Genomic DNA, 21,038 nt, shown 5'->3' with positions numbered 1-21,038 from the left:
TGAATTGGTGCTTTTGGTGGTGCAACACCAGTTCTGTCCTCATGCCATAATGGAACCAGTCCATTCAACAGGTTTGCAGCATTTTATAGCATCTCCTAATCTTTGCTAATTTAGGAGGGGAAAAAAATTCAAACTGAATCTGTGAGCTGCATCCACCCAGTCTTCTGTATGCTTGTCAATAACCCAGCTTCCTTTCAGCCTGCCCCGAAGCCAAGCTAATTGAATAAACAGTCTCGGGACCTGTTTACCTCCCTCAGAGACTCAATTAGGGTTCACCAGAACGATCTGCTGTAAAGCAAGTTCGACATAGCTGGGCTATTTTTGAGTTTGCTGGCTCGAGTATGCAATAGTAGTTATCAATTTCTTAGTAAATCCAGGCTTTCTGCTTCAGGCTGTGGGCACACTAATGTGGAATATTAATGTCTATATTCCACTTTTGTCCACACAGTCTACCACCTTGTGTCTTCCTTTTATATTTTATTTTCCCTTGCTGTAAGAGCTCTGTAACACCGAAATTTCTCATCCGTGGGATAATAAAGGTTTATTCTATTGTATTCTATTCTATGCCAAAAAAAGTTCTTTGTACTGAAAACATGTAGAGAAATATATTAGTGAAAATACATTTTAAAGTGAAACCTTCAACCTAACTCCAGTATCATTTGTGAGACTGAAATCTCTGGCTTTTGGCTTAACATACCTCACTAACCCGTTACTCTTGCTTCCCTGACACTAACAAAAACAATCCCAGGTCATCAGCTGAAGTTCTGGAGCTTTCACTTACTGCCAAGTTTTTCTCTGCTGATGAAATAAAGTTGCTGTCGAAATGTTGTCAAGCACTGTATATAAAACAACAATAATGTTTAGAACTCTAAATATTAGAATTATTTAAACACTATTATAAAAACACTAAATCTGCAGGGGACGTTCTTCCAAAGCTTTAGGCTGAGACTGTTTTTCATTTTATTTTTTCAGAAATGTCAGTAGTGAAAATACAGACGGTAAATATTATGGCGATCCGCTGATATTAATAAACTAAACCTGCTCAAACCTTACCCCTCTCTTTCTTCCTGACACAGTCCAGCCCAAAGAATGACATCTTCTTTTCCTCTTCTTCCTCCTCCTGCTATCTGCCCATCATACCGATCTGTTAAGATCAAGAGAAAACGTCATAATGTGGCTTACCAAAAGATACAAATGAGTCACTAATTATCTCCCTTACAGGGAAATAAATTCACTCTCGAATATATTACTGCCTTTCTCCTGGAAACTAAGAGTTGAAACGTAAGTGCTGTTAAAGTAGGAATTGCTGCCAGCCGTCATTAGAGCATTTTCCCGTAATGTGCTCTATGAGGTAATCGTTCCTCAAAATGACCTTTAAAAGGCATTTTGTTTCTTACCGGAAACAATTTTCAGGCCAGGGAGAAAAGGTTTAGACATCTAAATGGAAGGTGTGTTAGGAAATGGTTACTACATAGGGGAAAAAACTGAAAAAACACAGCTCTTAGGCTATCTAATCAAGGAAAAGACATCTTTTTTGTGCCAAAACCCCTTGCTCTAGGTCTACATCAGGCCTCTTCATACGTTTCCCATGCTGGGCAGCTTGACTCAGAGGGACACTCCCCTCTTACGCCACAAATCCACTTCTTCTTTTCTCACTCAGGGCAGGAAGAGGGCAGAGCCAGGAGCCACATCTGGACGTAGCATCTGTCTCCGCCAAGTGAGGAACACCATGTGTAGCTGTTAATGCCAAATGCCGAACCTAACCACATGGATTATGTAAGAGGATACGCAAATCCCTTTAAACCAGTAACTTGTCAAAATGGATTTAGTGCAAAATAAATAGAAAGATTTTATATGCAACAAGAATGATATGTCATTACTAAATCATAGAAATTTATGTAGATTTAAAAAGGGTTTGCTGCTATGACAAAAAGGTGTTTGTAATTCTGGTGGGAGCACATGGCACAATTTTAAACTCACTGAAAGAAAATTATTATTAGGATTTAATATTATTTAAGAATTTGATCAACAGCAAATGCGTAAAACTCTAGGAATGTTTCAATAAATTTAACATCCCAAATTGAATTGCAAACTTGTAAGAGAGACCCATGATTACAGAAGTCGAGATTATTACCTCTGCCAAAGAGCTGAGGTTAGGGTTGGTCGGTAGGGTTGGTAGGGTTGGTTGGTTGGTTGGGTTAGGGTATGGGTAAAACACTAAAGATTTTTCAATAAATTTAACATCCCAAAACTAATTGCAAATGTATAAGAGAGAATCATGATTACAGAAGTCAAGATTATTACCTCTACCAAAGAGGTGGGGTAAGGGTTGATTGGTTGGTTGGTTTGAACTAGAGCCTTGGCCCATCTCAGGAATGATTAACTTTTAAAGTCGATCTTGAGCTAGATTCTAGGTCAGGAGCTCTAGATCCCTAGATCCAGGAAGGTTTTGAAAAGTTTTATTACCTTGGCAAGGTAATGGAAAAATTTCCATCAAATCCTCATAAATAAATATTAAATAAAAATAGTAACAAGAGCACAAATTTTAATGGAATAGTATTGCATTTTGTATATATTCATTTTGTTTTCTTTGTTCTTTTGAAACATGCTTAAAAAGTTTATAACGCAGTAAAAATACAGCATTTTGGGGTCAACTTGAAAGAAAAACAGATGTGGAATGCAAAAGTTAGAACTGTGAAATCTGTAAGGTGATATTTAGAGTCCCTTTTTGCAAGTATCGTGTCCCAAATTTTGCCAATACAAACAAATGCAATAGAACTTTAAGTGTGGTTTTAAAGAGAAAAGTTTGACCTTATTTGACTTTAAAGACGCAGTCATAGGTCCAAAGTAGTGTGATATTTAGAACCCCCATTTATCATTTCCTGACATTCCCCGCTAACATTTTTTCTAAATATTGTTTGATGTGACATTTAAACTCTCAAAATGCTGAAACATTCTTAAAAAGACAGGATTTTAAACATACAACTTGATGCAAGTTAAAAAATGTTATGTGGAAACATCTCATACAGTTGAAGAAACCATCATGTCAGTTAGACAGGAAATTATGCAACTTCATTTCTATAAGCAGCAGTAGGAATCATAGAGACAGTCATGATGACTGTTATCAGCTATCTCACAGCCTTGCTTATGGTAGAGCTGGTGTTTGTCAAAAGCAAGGCGGCATTTGCCAGAAAGGTTTTGCTTTTTCTCACTTCTCAATGTGGGACTGCATTGCTGTGAGGATGTTGTGTTTTAATGCACTGAATAAGAAAAAATCTGCTAATGTTAAAAAGCAAATATACAGCTTGTTGTGTAGTGTTGACGTGTGACAGCGACAAGACTGACACACCCACACATACAGTGCACAAAACATTTAGCAGGTTCAAGAAATGTACAAGAACAGAGCATAAATGTGGTTATGAGAGAGAAGCAAGTGTGTGTGTCACAAAAGTAGTTGTGGTTTTTGAATCCGCCTCTCAGCTTTGGTTGCCAAGGTGACGTCAGCATTGGAGCTATAAATATCAACCATATGAGTTTGTCGAAGAATGTGAGGAAAGTCTGGAAATACATACAGAACACACAAACACAGACACACACACACACACACACACACACACACACAAAGACACTAATACAGTCGGGGTTGGGCAATTTAACATGACGAAATACAGTGTTCACATGTTTTTATTTTCTTAGCTAATGTAACATAAAAACCATTTGTAAGCTATTTATTCACTGATTGAATAAAAGCTCTAACACCTCTCTTATTATCACAGGATTTTCTGTACTGTTAACAATCACAAGATTGTGATTGTTGTTGCCAGTAACATTGTCACAGTGTGACCCCTCTGACCACAGTTCTTCACAAATGAAGGTGTCAGGAAGTGACTGATGTGCAAAGCTATCTTGACAAAAATTTACATTTCAGTTTTGATCAGATAGCCGCCCATCATGTTGTATTTTTATACAAAAACAATAATGACATCAGCAGCATGCATGCTGGGAAATATATGAAAAGTTAAGTAAAAAAAAAACATCCACTGGATACTTATGCAATGTATTGTGAAACATATTTTCATCCCCAAGCATCGCACGCTGATGCTTTGTTAGAGGCATCGCAACAAAGAGCATCAGACGTCCTTCGGCTTTGGTGATTCGTAGCATCGTGAGAAGCAATATTTGATGCTGTGAGCTAATGGTCTGTTTTAAGAAGCCAGGGCCTCAGTTTTCACACAGTTTTGGAGTTTTGTGTTCTGACTTTGTTTTAGGATACTTTTAATTTTGCTTTTGCTCGCTGGTTATAGTTATGTGCCTAAAGCGGCTCGGTGTTAGTGCAAAGCAGTCTGGGTTAATCCACTCCCCTTTAACAAGATTACCCTGCAGATTAATGTTGCACATTTTAATTGCGATGTCCTTAAAAGTGTTCATATGTGACAAGACTCATGGCCCTGAGGTGATATCGATAAAACAGAATTATTCAAATGAGAGTAGGGTAGAAAGATGAAATTAGACAATGAAACTATTTGGACGAACTTAAATCTGAATGTTTTCACATGAGGCTGTTTTTCCCACTCTACATTTGGATGGTCTCCTAGGCTGGTTTATTTATTTTTTTCATCCATCTAAGACAAAAACATGGCTGATTTACTACTGGTAAATCCCTTTGCTCTCACTATGAAAATCTGGTCACTGCTGGTCTTCAGTGTCATTCAGCTGTCTTGAGTCTTGAGTCCCAGTGTCTGGCAAACTACCTCCATTAACTTGGACTGTAGCTCATGGTAATAGACCTTGTTCTGCTCTGTAGGTCCACTGCAACCCGGTGGATCACTCTAACCAGAACTTGATTCATCTTAGAAAGAGTAGTTCCTCCTTTTACACACACAACCTTGCTACAACCACAAATGATATATCTAATTCTACGGAAAACACTGTGGGGCGGCACTCCAGCACCTAAATCTGAAAGGTCTGTTAATGCATACTTAGAGATATTTGCAAAATAACAAGAAAACAGTGACATCCCACAGTCCGCTTAAACCAACAAGACATTCTTCTTTCTTCTCATCCTTGTCATGGTGCAGATGTGAATTACTAAATTCGACCTTTCAGATAGTTCGACGAATATCAGCAAACACACAAACTGTTTCTGCACAGTTTGCCACAAAATGTGTCTGCTAGCTAATGCAAAGGTTTAGTATTTCTCCTGGAAAGAAAAAAGCTTTATGAGCAACACAGAGACAGAAAGATGTGAGAAAGACAGAACTGCAGAGGAAAATGAAGGGAAGTGAAGACTTTTCAGCAAAATAATTTTATAGAGTGCATATTTAAATTTACATGCACTGTCCTAATTCATTTGTTCTGAAATCAAATATTAGATCTATACATGATGTGCTGTTTGTTAAAATTTACAGCAAAACAAACTGAAGTACATTCATTTTGTGTTTTTCAAATGTGGCATGAAAATACTGTTCTAGGCAGTCTGGGACGGTTTAATCCAGGCTAAACTTGGTTTATAGCAATGTGGTAATAATGCTCTGTAATGCAGTGGTACAGAGCAAGCTGTGGTTTTCATGGTAGATGTGAGGCACACCAAGGGTAGCAGACATTTATATTTTAGGTGATATTGATTAGACTCGCTCACTGAATTCTATCTGTTATTCTAGCTTTAGGGATATCTGCAGTTTTGGAAATCATCCATGTAGCTTGTGACATATCTGGTCGTATCGTGTGGAAAACTCCACAAAGAGCAGTGAATCTCGGAATAGCAGCACAAGTGAATGGATCACAGCCTGTACACAAAGAACAATCTACTGGAGCTCACAAAATGAATTATGTCACTTATTTATAAATAATTCTTTAACCCCATGGTGGACCAACTTCCAAATCCCACTTTAAACCCTGCTTACAATCTTTTTTAAGAAGAATTTGATAGGAAATTTTATGGTGGAAATGGTGCCCTGGAGCGCTGAAGTAAAAACTGGGTTTGACGCATTGCCCAACTAAAGTCAACAGAGCTTACTTGCTTTGTAATCAATGATAGTGTTGTTTCGTAATCTATCAGGACTCACTTTCACTGAGATAACAGACTAGTTTCATTTGATGGAACAAGTGAGGTTTCTAAGGAAACTTGTTATGTCATTATTTAAGGGAAGCCAGAGTTTCTCCACGTGTGCAGCTGTGGAGAAACACAAACACTTATGTGCACTTATAATGTTCTCCCCTTAAATGTTCTAAAAGGTTGATTCTGCTCATCTGGACGTAACGTTTTCAGGGGGAGAAACATTTTGTCACCCATCCAAGTGACTTCTTCAGTCTCAGGTTTCCCCAACCTTATAAACAGTACATTTGCACAATAACTCAAACCAGCCTACTGAAGGAACAATGTCTGTGAGGTCTGAGAAATGTTTCTCCCACTGAAAACGCTACAGCCAGATGAACAGAGTCAACCTTTTGGGATTTACTTACTTGGATGATTGAGCATGCATCAAGACCCCTTAAATGCTGGGAAACAAACCCCTCATTCATTCACTAAGTGACTCAGTTGAATAAAAAAAAAATCAGTCTATTCTGCAGACAAACACAGAAGTCATGTGGGTCGACAGCGAGAGGCGTGTCCAGCCTGGTGAAAGAGGAAAAAAAGTTTCATTTTATTCCTCTGCAGCCATCAGGACGACTTAACAAGATTTAAAATGTCAAACGGCGTGGATTGTTCAAGTTTCTCTGATCCATGCAATCGGTTTAGCAGACTGTGACTTTGCAAGTTTTACTGCTGCGTTGACACACCACAAAGACCAAACTGATTCCACTGAATAAGTTAAGGATGGTCTGAGAGATTTACCAGCTGTTTTAGCTTAGAATGTCGCTAAGATCTGATAAATTACAACGTACAAGTACTGTTAACAAAATATAATAAAGGTTACTTGTACTCTGTAAACTGTTCATTTTTTAAGGATATTACTGCAGATTTTCTTAATCTAGGCACTGGGAAATGAGTCACAAGATAAATATAAGGGTTTCTCCTACAACTATACACACCTGTATTGAATTAGTGATAAGTTTAGAGTGAATTTTCTTGTGAATTATTTTTTATATTAACTTTTTCTGATCTTTAAAAGAGATCTGGCACCAATATGATGTTTCATAAACTTAATTTTTTATGTAGTGACGCATAATGTTTCTGTATTATTGTGCAGCGATATCAGAAGCATATTCAAGAACTGCAAAGAGCTTCACTGGAATAAAAGTACAAAAACAAATTTTAAGTGTATTTTGACATTGACAGTATCAGCACAGGAGAATGTGATTGTATCGTGTTTGCTTTTAATTTTCAGAGCAGACTTATCAGTATATCCTTATCCTGTGTTAGGTTATATGCAAAGAAACTTGTGCAGCCATCACTGCTGCACAAAAGTCTTTGCATTTAGTTTTGACTATGTCTTGTAAATTCTTAAAGAAAGCCCCAAAGGTATTATATACACACCTCCTTTTTCCAGAGGAGCACAACATTTTCCTACATTCACTTCTTCACAGTTTCATGGAAATATTATAGTGGTTATAGTTTTGCAGAACATTTTTTAATGTAAGTTTGCAGATTTTCCATGTTTTTATGGATCCTGTGAAGCACCTGGCATCCACTTTTGTTATGTGCATTTTGTTATATGACACATAAACAAAACAAAACCAAACATTCTTTTGCGTTTAGTTATGTAATTCAACCTGCAGGCTCATGAAACATGCTCGAGTTGTGTAATCTCTTACTGTAAATATCACATGTTCACTCACTGATAAATCATATCAAGCACAAGAAGAGTCTGATAATTGCTTTTTATACTGTACAGTGCAGATATGGAAGCCAATAGTTTCCTGGTTGCTGAAATTTCAGGTACACGGGGGCATGGATTGCGAAAAGCTTAGCTATGAAAGCAAATTCTTACAAAACCTAATAACACAAATCAAGAACAAATCTTTCAAATCCTTTAAAAATTCATCTGTCAACAAAGCCAACCAAAGAGTCAAAAAGTCAAACATTCTTAAAAACTACATTTCACATTGGAGTGGATGAAGACTTCCTCCAGTTATGGTACTTGTGCTGTTTTAATAATTTTGAGGCACAAGCTGCTTCACGTTTGGCTTTAAAACCAAAGTGGAAAAGAGATAAGTGGGTCAAGGGGAGACTGAATATAAACATACTGTGGTTTAAATAAAACCACTTTCACAGATGAATGGACTACTTATTGTCTGTTTTTTTTTTTATTATCTTCAACGTGCACACACACAGACACAAACACTCAAGAATCAATTACACTTAATCATCATTAACATAACTGCTACCTGCCAAATTTTAATTTACAATAAAACTTTGCTAAACTTAATTTTACCCTAACCTTCATCAGATCTTCCCACTAAAATCTTCCAACATAGATCATACATATATAACGCACAACAGATTTATGCATCTACAACACACAAACACGCGCATGCACACTTTCTCTGTGCAGTTCTCCTCTTTAAAGTGCAACAAACACCATCATCATGCAAACAAAGGTGTGTAAGAGTATCCAAGTTGTCAGAGTCACCTGTGGCCGGTCAGAGGTCACACAAATGAAAGGCTGTCTTGTCCAATCGGTGATCTCTGGTTTCTGAGCTGAACAGAGCTCTATTATCAAAACTGACTGCTTGATTGCAGCTGAAAGAAAGACCCTTTTCCTCTGTGTGCATGAATCCAAATTACAGAAAAGCTCCCTTTGTATTTGTCCAGTCTGAAAAAGGATGGTTTTCTACTACTTAAGGCTAACAAAGCAATCAAATGGCTAATTACAAAAGCGACCTGTGGATTAACAAAGGTGGTGTCTTATTTTAAAACTTCAAAACATACTTTTTAAAGGTTAGAGGAAACCAAAGAATTCCCAAGATAACATACGTCAGGCTTAAAATGCATTTCAGCTTAATTGAAGAGCTGTGGTTATAATATTTATGTTAAATTGATAAAGCTTCAGTAAAAGCGCTCCAACAAGCTATCAACATATCACAAACATCAAATGACACTGCCATCCTGAAATAGACATCAACTCTGCACACAGTGATGCACTGAGATGCAGATGAGAGCTGTTGCAAAACAGTTTCCATAGAAGAGCCAATCAGACGATGACCTGCAGTAACAGATAAGCCAATGAGCACAGCTGCTGTTTTTTCAAAGCCCTAAGCATGTTCCCTCTCTTTGTGTTTTGTCTAATGGCAAACAGAGCTTTGGATAAATGGGCACCGTTTTCACTGTGGAGAAAGGTGTGTGTAGAGAAGAAGGAAACATTTACAAAAGTTTCAGCAGTGGAAAACTCCTAATGGCTATTACCTCTGAGTCGCACAAGGTAGACTTTGGTAGCAGTACGTCACACAACACACTGCTGTTTAAAAGAGCTACAACGTCTCTAAAACAGAGACATTAAAGATTAAATGAAGAATGTTGGACTATTTTGCACTTTGTTCGACTCATTTACATCCAAACTCTTCTTAGCTTTATATACTAGTGTATCTATGTGGTTGAGACGTTTGCCTAATAAGCAGAGGATCCCAGCATCTGGTGTAAAGATCGGCCAAATCAAAAGTGTGGAGTTATGCTATGAAGACCCCATGTGTATGAAGAAGATGTTGAAAGTAGCTGTCAGATTTATACACCAATAAGAAAAGAGTGTGCTTTTGGTTCAAATGCATCCCACTGCAAGAGTAACACTGACTGATGAAAAATGATGCGTTGGAAGTGACAGAGCCTTCTCATGAATATTATAATCCAGTGATACTTTGCCACACCAGTAGTTTGACAACACTGCATTATCTGACACACAGCCCTGAACAATGATGTGTGAGATGCCTGAGCCTTCCTACATCAGCTCCTCTGAACAAACCAAACTTTAGTTAGTTCCCATCAGAAAGCATCGTGTAACTCTTCCTCTAATCGCCACATGGTAGTGGTTTCATTTTAACGCAGTAAAAAAAAAGTGAAACAAAAAAAAAACCCAGCAGACTTTTGATGAGACTGGAGTTCAGGTCTTGTTCTGGGTTATGTTTAAGTTTTGCTTTCACTCACTGTTTTACTCTAGTGACTTCCTACCAAAATAATGCTTAAAGCATAGCTACACATCATAAGAGCAGGATGCACAAAAAAACTTTTGGATTGTTTTCTGGGGGAAGACTAGTTTGCTTCCTACACTGGATGAATTCAGACTTAGTAAAGACACACAAAATGAGTCTGTTGGTTTCTCATATTTGATGCAATTGTTTGCGTGTTTGCGGTTATTTTTTTTTCTCACCTATGTATTTTTTAATCAGTCATCTCTCTGACGTTGTTTTTGTCTCTTTGTGGTTATTTAAATCTTTGAAATGATAGCAGAGATAATGGTGAATTATCTCTGCAGTCATTTCCCACCTCTTTGTATTATCTTCTGGCTATATTTGTAGTAGCTTTGGTGTCATCGTGTTCAGTTTGCATCTCGTTTTACTCTGAGCTCTTTGACTTTGTAAAAGAAAGTCACTGTGAATTATAATCTCAGAATGATTAACAGAAAAACTGTTTCATTGGTGATCCTGGTTTTCAGGGGTCAGCATTCCCAAACCTCCACCCTAGGTTTTCTGCTGTGTCTCTATCAGCAAGTACTTGTGTTATCTGGCTTTTTGCTAATAATAGCTCCCCTACAGTCTGAATGTTTCAGTACACTTCAGCCTTTTGAGGTAAGTAGAGCTGCAATATATAATTGAGTCAAAAATTAGTCAATCATCTAAAACTATTTTGGGGATTAGGAAATTATGTCTGTCTTCTTCTGTTTAGCTTTCATTGTATTCATTCATATATTCAGTGGGTATATTTGTTGGTAGGTAACTTCAGTCATTTTCATGCCATGGTAATACTCTGGATGGCATTACCTCGGCCTCCATTAACATCGTGAGGAATCTTGGAGACATTTTTGACCAGGACATGTCCTTCAGTGTGCATATTAAACAAATATTCATTCCATTTGTGCAATATCGCTGAAATTAGAAGCATCCTGCCTCAAAGTGATGCTGAAAAACGAGTTCATGCATTTATTACTATTACTATTATCAGGATGTCCTAAAAAGTCCTGAAAAGCCTTTAGTTAATTCAAAATGCTGCAGTGAGACTAGAAAGAGACAGCATATTTCTCCTACACCGACTTATCTTCATTGGTTTCCTGTTAAATTCAGAATCAAATTTAATTTTATTGAATAAGCAGAAGCCATCTTATCTTAAAGACCTCATAGTACCATATCGCCCCAATAGAGCACTTCGCTCTCAGACTGCTGGTTTACTTGTGATTCCTAGAGTATTTAAAAGTAGAATGGGAGGCAGAGTCTTGGGCTCCTCTGTTTTCATTTGGAGACAGACACAGTCGCTACTTTTAAGATTAGGCGACCCTGAATCCTCCCTTAGTTACACTACAATGGGTCTCTTCTTCACTAACCTTTTTATGTGTTTATCCACCACTCTGCATTTAATCATTATTTATTATTCATTTCTTCCACAGTGTGTCTTCGTACTGTCTTCCTCCCCTCACCCCAACCAACCACAGCAAATGGCCGCCCCTCCCTGAGCCTGATTCTGGCGCCTGTTTCTTCCTGTTAAAAGGGCATTTTTCCTTTCCAGCGTCGCCAAAGAGCTTGCTCAAGAGCTTTCTTAATTTTTTTGTATTACTGCCGGGTCTTTTCCTTACTATATAAAGCACCTTGAGGCAACTGTTGTTGTGATTTGGCACTATACAAACAAAATTTTATTGAATTGAAGTAAAGCGCTTTACCAAAGCAGAACTATACAGTGTCAACTACGCTGTGCAATCCCATGAAAAACTAAGTACATCCTTACTACTTCTACAGGCATTAAGAGGGGAAGTAGCAGCCAGTGCTGTTAACAAAATGCACTTGATTAACTGATCATCAGCAAGTGTGCACACTTCTATAACAGCCATGTTGGAGAAAACCAAACACAGGATATAAACAAAAACCCACACTGCGAAGCACGGTGGTGGAGGGGTGTTGATGTGCGCTTGTTCCGTAGCCACAGGACCTGGGCACCTCACAGTTATTTGACTTCTAAAGTCAAATGTGAGATGCGATTTACATTTTTAAGAATTCGACCTTCTCTCTGTTTTCTTATTCTGTTCTTATGGCTAGAAGGAAAGGCTCCATAGTATTATGTTTTGTCTTTATAAAATCCTCTGTGTTAAGATATACTCATCTGTACAAGTTGTCATTTGCGTGGAATGTTCTGAGTTCATTCTGTGACCAAGGTTGGTAGATAACTTTGTTATTCTTTGTCAAATACCAGTAGTGCTGCTGTACTCAGTATTGTTATTTGACCCCTTTGCAAAGGTAAATTATAACCTTACAAAGACAAGCCAACTGGTTTCAGCAGATGCCCCACCCTGAGCCTGGTTCTGCCGAAGGTTTCTTCCTGTTAAAAGGGACTTTTTCCTTCCCACTGTTACCAAAGTGCTTGGTCATAGGGAGTCATATGATTGTTGGGTTTTTCCTCTGTATATATTGTAGCCTTGAGGTGACTGTTGTTGTGATTTGGTGCTGTATAAATAAAATGAATTAAATTGAACTTATTTCTGTAGATAGACATATCAGATTTTAAACAGCAAAATCTTTTCCAAAATGATGTCATGCAACAGGGCAACGATCTCACCCCGGCGAATCTACAACAGAATGACTGAAAATGAAAGGAATCAGGGTGTTGCAATGGCCCACTAACAACCCAGACCTCAGACCTCGAAAAGCTGTGGGATGTCAAGAGAACCCTCAAGAGAACTGAAAGAAAGAAGAGTGTGGCAAATTTCCTCCACACAAATAAGAGCCTCATAAAGTCAGACAGAAAACAATTAAAGTTATGGGTGCCAGTGGTGGTGTATTTAAGGGTTGTACTTAGTTTTTCAGATGGAAAAGGAAAGTGTTTTACGGGACTATATGCAGTCCTGTGACAACAACATTCGTTTTCTCCATTTCCAGAAAATGAGTTCAGTAAATTAATTTGGTCATATTTATTTGTTACATTTTACTTCACACAGAGTTAAGGAAGCCATGTATAAATCCAGCCTGATGTTACGCTACACACGAATGATCTTACCCTAGGGTGAAGAATAGTGCTTATTAACTTAGCCCACTACAAGTAAGAGAAGCTGGGGGGTAACTCTGTTGCAGTAACTCAACAATTGCTGGAAGTAGTGCGATCTTGTTAAATGCCCTCAACAGCAGAAGATGAATTCCAGCAAAAGATGACTATAAGCCAAATCAGATAAATTCTGAATAAGTCTTAAAGACCAACACCCTTTCATGCTTCTACACACACTGACAGAGACTGCTATTTGAATCTTTCACTCGTGAAGTTTTTAACAAAGTGATTCAACAAAGAAAACATTTGTGCATTTTTTAGAAGCCAGTCACCTCACAGTGTTTCACACTGGTCATAAAAACCAGGAGATATCAAGAGATTTATCAAAACAAAGGGATGAAGTAGTGATAAAACAATAAGAATTCTAAAATGATTAGCAATCTTTTTTCCCCACTATCACTTTATATCTGCAGGAATCAGCAAGGTTTTTGGTGATTAGATTCTGAACAGTACATTTGAACCCACTTCCTGACAGAATGAAACCAAAAAATGCTCATTAAAATGTATCTAGATCATTGAGTACAGCAGTTTGTAAAACTTTCACTCGGGCTCTGGATGTCACCTGGCCGCAGTTAAACCACAGGTTCAGTGAAACTGACACTGAGTTTGATGACTCTGACGCATGGTGGTCTGGATGGAGTTGTAGAAAACTATTGTTTGCTGAGTGCATTCAAACTGCTGCAGACAACTACTAGGAAAAGTGTGAAATTGCTGTTCTTGTATGTATCAGAATTAGCAGGACCTTTGGTTACGAGTCTGAGTTGTTGAGTGACAAATATTGACCGACTGACCAGCCAAATACAGCATTCACATTCATTTATAGTTTCATTTACAAGGAAAGAGTAAAGAAACTACACAGTGAGTGAAATTAAGTGATCCCCTGCTGAATTTGTAAGAGAAATGAACAATTTTTTATGGCAGCTTATGTTAACATCTCAGGAGAGATTTTGGCCCAATAATCTTTACAGAAACTCTCTAAAGCATTCAGGTTGCTCGTTGACTACTCCAAACTTTTTACAGTGCATGGCACCTAAATGCAGTGAAGTCACTCTGTACCCTTATCACCCCTAAAGCATAATGTTCCACCTCTGTACTTGACTATGGAGATGGTCATACTCACCATTTCTCTTCCTTCAAACATGGCAGGAAGAGCTGATTCCAAAGAGATTGATTTTGGTTTCTCCCAGGTCTTCTCTGAGTCATTTAGATGTTCACTGGCAAACTTAGGCACATGTAAAGGCCTGGTTCTTTTTAGAAAGGGGACCTAGAGGTGCCGCAAGATTTCAGTCCATTACAGCATATTGTGCTGCTAATGGTGTTTTTGACTTCTGGTCCCAGCTGGCTTTAGATCTTTCACAAGCTGCTCTTGTGTAGGTTTGGCTTGATTCACCACTTCCTCGTGGAAGTGCTCTTGTAACCTATTTTAGCTTCTAAAAATCAGTTATGTTTCTGTGGAACAGCTTGTTCCAAAAACTTTATTACTAAAGTTCTTTAGCCCTTTGTTACCTGCATTTCCATCATGGGCTGAAGCCCCGTGAAGATTAAAGACATGAAATAGCTGATCTTTTAAAAAAACGCTAATCTTTTTGGTATTTTATTCATGCAGCAATACAGAACTATTATGGCCAGAGGAAAAAATAATGTAAATGTTAAAACGCTTGGGGAAACCACTACCATAGTGGAAACATTTAGCAATCTCTCGCTTTAATTTCCCTTAGATGCTTATTCCTTAGCTGCAAATGTTAGCTGCAAATGTCTACGAGGGCAAGCGAAACCACAAGTAACCAGACACGTGGAAATAACTGTTGGAAAGATTCACCATTGTAAATATCCAACACCAGCAGATGCATTTCTACTGTAGAAAGCTGTGCATGGTGAGATGGCATGAAGTGTTTAATTGAATGAAATCCATCCATCCATCCTCTTCTGCTTATCCAATTCAGGGTTGCGGGGGGGCTGGAGCCTATCCCAGCTTAGGGCGAGAGCCAGGGCACACCATGGACAGGTCACCAGTCTGTTGCAGGGCTATTGAATAAAATATATGACCTAAAAAAGTTTTTAAAAAAATAAAGAAAATGCATTTTTATGCTATTTTCCTAATAATATGTTTTAATAATATTTTGTGTATTTAATTATCTAGGCTGTATTTGAATTTTTTTTTTTAAAAGAAAAGAAAAAAAGTAACCAGAAGATGCTGAACCAAGATCAACTTCTTGGGTGGTGACTATTGCACCGTTTCCCTGCAACCAAACCACAAACATCTTATCTGAAAATATTGGTGTCTGCAAATTCTGAGAAAATAATAACAATAACGTCAACTTTATACATAGCAAATACTAGAAAATAGCACCTTAACAGTTTTATTTACAAGTCATTTCAATATGGGATATAGAACTTTAAGTTAGTGTTGCTACACAAAAAAAAACTTTTTTTTGTTTTTTACCTGAATTAAAACCCTGTATTTTAATTCTGGAACAGTTCCTTTTTGCAAATAGAATTTTAAAAAAAAGAGAGACTTGTACAGTGCAGCCTGAGTCGGTTCCGGGCTATTGTTTGTTAATTTCCCACTTATCAGATTTCTTTGTTCCTCGTACAGTCAGTCACGATGTGGTCAACAGACCAAAAAAAAGAAAATTCAGTATAACCGGGAAATAGGTTGAATAAACAAATAACAAACTGGGTTATATGTTGGTTTATTCAAGGTTCCTGTCAGTTAATGATTAACATCACTCTGCTCAGTAGCTCTGCATGAATCTGTGATCACATTCTCATGACTGAAAACGATCACATCTCTCTGACTTACATTTTTTCTTTTTAAAAATACAAAAAACCTTTAAACAACATCCCTCCATCTTGAGACAATGATGCCTTTAAAAGCCTTAAAAACTGAACAGATTTGTTGTTTGTTATTTGGATAGAGGTGCATTTACAATGCAAGCGTAAGCAGTGACCTGAAAAAGACCCACTGGTGACAGACATTAACAAAGCAAGAATGGGAAAGTGTTATGACATAAGGACACAATACAGTATCTGTGCTTTGAGCCCTGAGAGCTGCACCAAAAGACCCAAACAATTAACCTCTGAATTATTCACCTGACCTCTCAGGCCACCGAGCCACTCCCCATCTCCTCTTACATGATAAAACACTGACATTATGACTGACCTTTTAAACCTGATAAGATTCTCACTGTACCATTAAGACTCAGATGTTTTAACATTAAAGACCTTCAACATGTGACAAAATGGATTTTCATGCATGATAAATGCATTTGCATAAGGCTGGACATTACTGAGACCTTACGTGACCTCAGTCAAAGTTTAGCCGGGGCAGCTGACGTTCAATCACAAGTTTCACATCTCGTAACATTTTCTGATTAACCAAACAGCTTCAGTTTTCTCTTCACACAGAATCAGTTTGTAAAGTTTTTTTTAAATCACACTTCTGTTCATGACCAGCTTGATTAACTATGTTTTGACACCGATTGCTAGCATCATCAGACTGTTTATAGACACACTTCTTTGGCTCAGACAGAAATTTTTTCAGCAACTTCTAAACATTTCGTGAAATGTTTCAACAACATTTTCTCGTCACTGTGTCAAATATAGACTTTATCCAACATTTTCACACATCATATATTAACAAAACTCACCAAAGCTTCAGATCGGCTTTGTTGATATTCACATGTTCTCATAAAAGTTGTTAAATCGGGCGACTGTGAGGTGGTAATGGCGGGGATGTGATGTAATTTAACATTGCACGCAACATTAACGCTAATTGCTCATTTGTTTTGGGGGAACAGAGAGCACAGCAGACCTGATTTTGTGCACGCATACAAGAGTACGAAAAAAGAGAGCGATGGAGAGTGGAGAGTTTATTTTCCACTTCATTATAATGAGAAAAATGTATTGATACCAACAGGAAAGCATTGACTAATACTTAACCTTGTTTACACACAGCAGTGAATGATTAAGCCTACTTTGCTAAGTAGAGTATCAAAGGATAAAACACATAAAACAGTATGAAACCATAACTTCTGCATGTTCCTTTTTTAATTTTTTTTATAGTTTTTTCCAATATGTTTTATATGTAAAAACAGTTCACATGAACAGTGGACCAGCAGGGCAGTCATCTTAAGTCGTGCATGCCACAAGACAGTTGCAAATATTAGCGTGTCAGCACCATGTATTTGAAAACATAGACAAACAACATTACATCTCTTTATCATCAGCATTTAGCTAAACTACAGAGTCACGCAGTCATGCCATCTTTCCTGTTTCACATTTGAGTCAAAATTGTTATTAGCACCAGAATTAATGGGATCAGTGTGGCCCTCTGGGTTATTTTTCATCTGTAATAAAAAGATGGAGCAAACAAAGCATCGTTGTAGTCTCGTGACATCTGTTTAAGTGAAGAGAGACACTGAATAAAGCCTGCGCCCACTCACTCATTCAAACTGCAAATGGCTAAATGGCTCAACTTTGGTTGATGTCCATGGCTGTATACTTTTCCTACAAAACAGAAGACTAGAGTTAGGACATAAACTAAACGCACTTAACTTGATTACATAAGTAAATTGCAATATAACTGCAACTACAGATGGATTTGGCAACCTGTATGAAAAGAGTAAACATTTAGAATCTGTGACAATTTTTAAGTAGCCAGTCGGAGGATGAACCCGCTGGTTACAAAATAGGCCTGGTTATACAGAAGTAGATGTGAAATTAACCTTAAGTCTCACCACATGTATAACCTTAACAAATCCTTTCCCAATGAAGTCTTATTTGATACAAATGATGTTTGGTTTGTGATTAGTGATTTCATGGAGAGCAAAATAAACAATAAAGCCTGATATGCTTTAAAAGTGTGATCATCTTGTGACTGATTATCATCTCTCTTTTCAAAACACCAAGATGACTATGACTAAAATACTTAGTTCAGAACATTGGGTCAGATAACTGAGGCCAATGCAAAAGACCTTAAACCTGTTTTTTTTTATCTGAACGCCAGCAGTTGGCGATAGCTGTTGTTGCAAAAACACTTCCACCCAACAAAAAATCTGTGAGAAAACGTCTTTCTGTCTTGACCTCCGTAAATACTTTCCTGTTAAGTGTATGGGCTCTGTCACTCATTTTTGGACACAATGTATAAAAAAATAATAATATCCATCCATCTTCTTCCACTTATCTGGGGACGGGTCGCGAGGGCAGCAGCCCAAGCAGAGAAGCCCAGACCTCCCTCTCCCCAGCCACCTCCTCCAGCTTGTCCAAGGGAACATCAAGGCGGTCCCAGGCCAGCAGAGTGATATAATCTCTCCAGCGTGTCCTGGGTCTGCCCTGGGGCCTCCTCTCAGTGGGACATGCCCGGAACACCTCACCCAGGAGGTGCCCAGGAGGCATCCTTGTCAAATGCCTGAACCACCTCAACTGGCTCCTTTTGATGTGGAGGAGCAGCGGCTCTACTCTGAGCCCCTCCTGGATGGAGAAACTTCTCAGAAATTCTGTCCATAAAAATTATGAACAGAATCAGTGACAAAGGGCAGTCCTGGCGGAGCCCATCACCCACCAGGAACAAGTCCAACTTATTGCCGACTATGCGGACCAAGCTCTTGTAATGGTTGTATAGGGCTCGAATGGTCCGTAGCAATAGGCCAGACACCCCATACTCCCCATAACAATATGTCCATCTTATAAATCTTTGTATTACTGTTAGCTGTGGAATGAAACCAGCTCATTTGCTAACAGCTTGTCAATCACAATTCGTTAGCCAATGAGCGTGCAATTTGACAGTCAGGCCCATCCTTCCTTGTCACATTTTTTTTGGTAGCCAATTGAAGCCTTCAAAGATGTCAAAAACCAGTGGATAACATCGCACTAACTACATCCATCTTTTACACCATTTATGGTTTGAAATCAAAATGAAGGCGACATCGACCATTGAACTGAGAAATCAGCCTGTTTTATACAAACACATTTAGCATGAGGCAGCGAGCTTGCCTCATGCTAAGTGCTGATCAAAGCTTTTTTTAAGTTTCCTTTCCATGAAAGTGGTTACACCCTAAAACATCAGACAGGCCTACTGTTCAGTGTTGAAAAGTGTTTAAATGCTTTCGTTTTTATCTTGTATTCAGTATCAATCAAAACCACACTTTAGTTTATCCTAATTCAAAAACTGAGACAGGATGGCTGAAATCCAGACAATCCAACAGTCTATTTCTAAACCAAAACAACAGTCCTGGTACAACGTAAAAAAAAATGTTAATGTGCCTGCTGTAAAAACTCATTTTTAGTTGTTTGTTTTTTTAAATGGGAACTCCATCCATTGAGCCAAATGTTGTTTTTTGCTACGCCTCTGTGTTTTGAACATACACCTCCTCAAAGTCACAATTAACACTTTAAACACCTCAGTGTTTGGCTGGGAATAGAAAAGTAATGCTTCTGCACCGTAAACACAGGATGACTTCGTCGCAGTCTTCCGCTCTAGATGATGAACAAATTAGTCATCACTGACATCAGTGCTAAAACCGCAAAAGGTGCTGACACACAATGTACACCCATATCTTCTCGAATTATCAGTGTCACTACAGTTCCCAAGAACAAGAAACAATTCTTATTATACCAGGTGGTTTCTTTCTGAAACCAAAGAGGACTAAACTCGGGATCTGACAGCTGAGCAGTGCTGCAGTGCTCAGACGCCGTCTACAAAACAACACACTCTTACGAGGAGCGCGCCGATGAAAAGTTGCCTCCTGAAACAATTTTCGGAAACCGCTTTTTGCTAAACCGACACAACACAGAAGTAACCCATTGTTGTGGAAGCTTTCACGATGACTGCTACAGTAGTGAGGAGGGGGAAAGAAAGCGAAGCCGATATTTTCCCTTTCTACACCCAAGAATGCCAAACTTTCCTCTCCCACCAAAATCTTTCCGTTACTTTTTTGGGTTGCTTTTCCCTGGAGAGCGCAAAGGCAGGAAAGACAGTGGAGGGACAGCTCTCGCATGTTCACTGCAGCTTCCCGTTAAGCCATCTCGCCTTTCTTCTCCATCTCTTCCCCCAAATTCATCTCAACACTCTCCCACCCTCCAGCGTCTCCTTGACTCCCAGACAAGGTCAGCAATACTTGAGCAGCGACACGGTACTTACCGTGCGTCCTGGCTTGGTGGAGGTGCAGTCTGAGCTATGGCTTCCCTCCCTCTTCGACAGTGGAAAAAAAGTATCCCAACTACGTGAAGGATTGAGAGATAATGTTTTCCTCCTGTCCACCAACTCGCTCCTGCCTCATTCCCCTCCTTCTCGTACGCTCTCCCCTCCTCTACTTCCTCCTCCCTCCGTCTCCATACAATCCTCTGCGAGGGCGCACTGTTTACTCGCTCAGATTCAACTCACCAAAACACGGAAATTTACTATGACAGAAAGCTCTGAACGGAGCAGAGGCAAAGCAGCAGACTGGTCACGTTGTGTGAAAATTTAGTCAATCGTTGTGGCGCAATTATGACCTCTAGTTGGCGAGCCTGAAACAAAACTTTTAGAAAGGAAACAGGATACTACTTTCCTAAAAACCCACTTCTTCTAGAGGCAAAGGCAATTTAATGGTTTTCTATATGAACCTATAGGCAGCAAAACGGTGTTACACCCCCGAATAAGGGCTAAGGGACCAGGAACCAGGAAAAGAAAAGGCCAAAACACAGTAAAGTGTAAAACAATAAAGTTTTATTGACAATGACTCAACTACTCAAAGAAATACACCGCTATTTCGACCAAACAAGAGAACCACAACCTAAAATATCCTGCTAAACAATAAGGAAATGATTCTCCAAGTAAAAGGGAAACAGTCCTGCTGCAAGAAGAGACTAGCTATTCACTATG

The 21,038-nt window shown here is 38.6% G+C and overlaps 1 protein-coding gene across 1 annotated transcript in view; it reads right to left on the bottom strand.

Annotated features, from left to right (window-relative positions):
- The window catches only part of LOC134638762 (phospholipid-transporting ATPase ID-like), a 45,796-nt gene extending 25,371 nt beyond the window's left edge, over window positions 1–20,425 (bottom strand). Inside the window, exons 1-2 of the mRNA XM_063489635.1 lie at window positions 20,316–20,425; window positions 1,054–1,144 (exon numbers count right to left, since the gene is read on the bottom strand). Coding sequence (XP_063345705.1) covers window positions 1,054–1,096 — 43 coding nt within the window. The 5' untranslated portion in view covers window positions 1,097–1,144; window positions 20,316–20,425. The remainder of the gene's footprint in view (window positions 1–1,053; window positions 1,145–20,315) is intronic.
- Window positions 20,426–21,038: the final 613 nt, after the last annotated feature.

This window comes from Pelmatolapia mariae, linkage group LG12 (assembly GCF_036321145.2).
Source record: "Pelmatolapia mariae isolate MD_Pm_ZW linkage group LG12, Pm_UMD_F_2, whole genome shotgun sequence".
NCBI classification, from domain to species: domain Eukaryota; kingdom Metazoa; phylum Chordata; class Actinopteri; order Cichliformes; family Cichlidae; genus Pelmatolapia; species Pelmatolapia mariae.
This window is presented reverse-complemented; position numbering and strand designations above follow the sequence as displayed.